The 3,533-nt window shown below is 39.9% G+C and overlaps 1 protein-coding gene across 1 annotated transcript; it reads right to left on the bottom strand.

Moving 5' to 3' along the window:
• Positions 1-967: 967 nt before the first annotated feature.
• fabp7a (fatty acid binding protein 7, brain, a) lies at positions 968-2,305 on the bottom strand. The gene is made up of 4 exons (XM_034674246.1): positions 2,145-2,305; positions 1,783-1,955; positions 1,594-1,695; positions 968-1,255 (listed from the first exon to the last, which is right to left on the bottom strand). Exons 1-4 carry the CDS (start codon positions 2,215-2,217, stop codon positions 1,205-1,207), a joined length of 399 nt encoding a protein of 132 aa, XP_034530137.1. The 5' UTR covers positions 2,218-2,305; the 3' UTR covers positions 968-1,204.
• Between the last annotated feature and the right edge of the window lie 1,228 nt (positions 2,306-3,533).

The following is a 3,533-nucleotide window of genomic DNA, read 5'->3' as shown; positions in this document are numbered from 1 at the left end:
CTGTGAATATCGTGACATTAACTCGCTTGAACTTTTCTATTAACTGTTTTCACCCTAAATATTTATGCAAATTAATCAGGCTGGACTTATTTCTTGGCACTCACACAAAGCATAAAGATAGATTTTTAATTGAAATTAATTCAGTGGGCAACAGCCAAATGAGTTCCACTCCAGTTACCATGGTTTCTTTGTGTCCCATGCTATTCAGAGGTGAGCAGAAACTTGGCAGAGTGTGTGTTGAGATGAGAAGAATGGCCATTTGTATTTGCAGTGTTCAGTAGGCTGGACACAGCTCGCAGGGCAGGGCAGGGAGGATTTAGCTTAGTTTCTTTAAATGTGGGAAAGATTGAACATTTGTATATCAAAGATGTTGAGACAAACAGTGTGAGATACTATATTAAAACCTTGAACAACCAGCCCTGACTTATTGGATTGATACAAACTGTCACATCCTGCAGTCTTGTCTTATCCCTTCTTGTCTGTCATCTGTCATGCAAGCGGCAGCATTCAATCACGGTTGGTCCACACCATCGAATGATGCCTCTACGTAATGACACCACAACTAAAACCGGATTACCCGAGGCCAGTGACATCATAACCCTAACCCCCCCCCCCCCCCCCCCCCCCCCCCCCCCCCCCCCCCCCCCCCCCTCCAGCTCCTAACCGTCTCTGACCATCTGGGGGTTACTACAGGACATTCACTCCAATGAGTGCAATGGTCACACTAGCTGCTGCTGCCGCTGCACGGCCGGCTCTGGCCTGCACAGTCACCCTGCAGCTGTCACCTGGATCTGACCCGTCACAGGGAGAGTACTGTTCCCACAGTCCAGGGTGACATATTTGAAAAGAAATGTAGGCCTGCATTCAAAGTTGCATGGGAAAAAAAGCTCCCTGACAAGAGGACAGGAAGTCAAAGTGGTGCTGATGGAACTCTTGTGACTGAAAACTGAAAAGTCTGAGCCATTCGGAAAGTTTAGTGACGCAGTTTATTTTTTTCACATGATATGCAGAATGAAACAGTTTTGGCCTTTCACATTCTGGATTTCAAACAAGAGGTCTTACAAAAGAATTCCCAAAATATTCATCACATGTCACAACAACAAATGGAGTGCAAATCACTGCAAAAAGGTTTTTGTTAAAAAAAAGGGAAGGAACAATTTGTTGATTGTTTGTAGTGCAGTGTTTTTGCTCAGTCATGGGTAAGTTAGGCTTTTTCATAAGTGCGGACTGCCTGGACTCCTTCAAAAGACACAGTCTGCAAAAAAAGAGACAAGAGAAAGCAAAAGAGTATGTTACATGATTGAAACTAAAAATTAGCAGTGATTTCAGTACAATGTCTGCTTTCTGTGTGAAGAGTGAGTTTGCCTCTGCTCATTTAGCTCATTTGGTTTTTCCTTCTACACAAGATGAGGCGAGATGAGGCAAGTTTATTTGCATAGCATGTTTCAACAACAAAGCAGTTCAATGTGCTTTTCATAAGCGCTTTGAAATGCTGTTTATGCAGCGAATGATAAATGTAACCACAATGACAGGATCTGAAAGATTTCTACTCACTTCTCTCTGCAAGGAGTTAAATGTGTAAATTCAACTTACCATCACCATCTTGCCATCCTTGATCTCTCTGACAAATTTGGTCTCCTTGCCATCCCACTTCTGAACCTGCACAAAGTTGTCTCCCTCCATGGTGAAGGTAGTCTGCAAGCACAAGCACAAATTAAAGTATGATGTATTTCACCATTGGATGGCGAAATTAAAGCTCTGACTCACGCCAAGTTTACTCACTTTGACATGTCGGTCATCAGGTGTGGTCTCATCAAACTCGTCTCCCAGTTTGGAGGAGATCTCGGTGTTCTTAAAGGTGCTCAGGGTTTTCACCACCACTTTGTCCCCATCCTGGCTGATCACTACGGTTGGTTTAGTGACATTGCCCACCTGTCTCGTGGCAAACCCAACGCCTGTCAAAATAACACAGTACTTTTAATAATGCATAATGCTGGACACAAGAAATGAAATGTATCAAATTCGAATATTTTCTGTGCATTCATTTTACAAATTAAAACTTAACAAAAAGCCAAACTATGCAATCATTCTAACATACTTCGAGTACTTTCCCCACGCTGCAAATAGATAAATGATTACCTTACCTAGTGCCTTCATATATTCATCAAAGTTCTGGCTTTCGATCAGTTTCCATGTAGCGCAGAAAGCATCAACCATTGTTGCGTTTTTAGATGGTCCGGTTCAGTATGAAAATGTCACAGCTTCTGTTCTCCTGCAGTAAACCTTACAGCGTCTGTGAGCGTGCCCAGCCTGCCAAATTAATACTGTACAGAGGGCGGGGACTCGAGCTGCAGCGTCAAATCTGATTGGTTGTTCCAGTCGCGTAGTTCGCCTCGATTGGTCATCACAAAATGTACTTTGAAGAGATCGAGTATGAATAATGATGGTCTCAAATACTACTTACGAGAGAAAGACTCACATATAGAAACTAGAGTTAAGTTTATACTTTAAAAAAACACAAATTAAATCTATGTGTCATCTGAATATCTAAGGCGGTTATTGTTCTTGCATAAAGCATTATTAGTCTACGGTACATTCTGACGCTAGTATGCTAATGAAACTGATCGTGGAGGTGCCACCAAAGTGTTGGTCGGGACCCCCTGGGGGGTAGTGAGCCACAAATGGGGGCTCGTGAGAAGTCTTCCAGAATGTTTTTAATTCAAGTCATCTAAAAATATGTATTATTATTACTTGTATTTTTATTTTATTTATCTTTGTTTCTTATGTTAATCTTCCTTTTTGTTTGTATTTATTTATTTTTATTCCCTTTGTTGGTTTTGTATTACTCACTGTTTATATAATTTGTTAACTTGTGGTCAACAAAGAAATACTGAAAAAATGCAATAAAAAATTGGAATGACAAAAATCATCTAAAAATAGTACATTTTACTCATTTATAGTAAAAAAATATCAACAAACATAGTAGCAAAACTTGAAATAAAACCTTGAAAATAGAAACTGTAATGAGTTTTCTGCCTTTCTTTCTGTCAGATGACTCCTAAGTTTAGGGTTAGTGCACAGTTAATTATCAAAAGCATCAGGAGCAGTAGGTTAATTCATAACAGCACAGGAAACACAGCCACATGCTCAAGTAGGTAGGCTTATTTTCTGAAGACCAGCTAAATGAAGCCACATTAAACCACTTTGAGGGACAGTGGTGGTCATGAGTCTTTGGCCCCTATATTTTGGGGGTTGCGGGCTGAAAAGTTTGGGAACCCCCTGTGTAGAGTGTAGACTAACAAAGTTATCCAAGTTGAATCTTCACCCCTTGAATACAAATCACAAAAATACCCAGGATGCAAGGGGTTTAATTACAAAATAATAATTAAATTATAAGTTATTTATTACTAATGTACACATTTGTAAATTTCTTAATTGTTTTTGTGGAGGGAAGTTCTGTTTATTAATATTTTAGATACAGCTAGATCTGTATTTGATTTTCTCTTGGGAAACAAAGTACAGAATTTCAACTA

The sequence above is a fragment of the Notolabrus celidotus genome, chromosome 22 (assembly GCF_009762535.1).
Source record: "Notolabrus celidotus isolate fNotCel1 chromosome 22, fNotCel1.pri, whole genome shotgun sequence".
NCBI lineage: Eukaryota > Metazoa > Chordata > Actinopteri > Labriformes > Labridae > Notolabrus > Notolabrus celidotus.
Note: the sequence above shows the minus strand (reverse complement) of the source record. Positions and strands in the feature narration are given on the sequence as shown.

Bases quoted from the DNA above. Each gene is read 5' to 3' on its own strand.
- fabp7a (XM_034674246.1), bottom strand. From the start codon at position 2,217: ATGGTTGATGCTTTCTGCGCTACATGGAAACTGATCGAAAGCCAGAAC. The intron at 1,696-1,782 runs GTGAGTAAACTT...TTGTGCTTGCAG, and splicing joins CTGATGACCGACATGTCAAA to ACTACCTTCACCATGGAGGG. The intron at 1,256-1,593 runs GTAAGTTGAATT...CTTTTTTTGCAG, and splicing joins AGGATGGCAAGATGGTGATG to ACTGTGTCTTTTGAAGGAGT.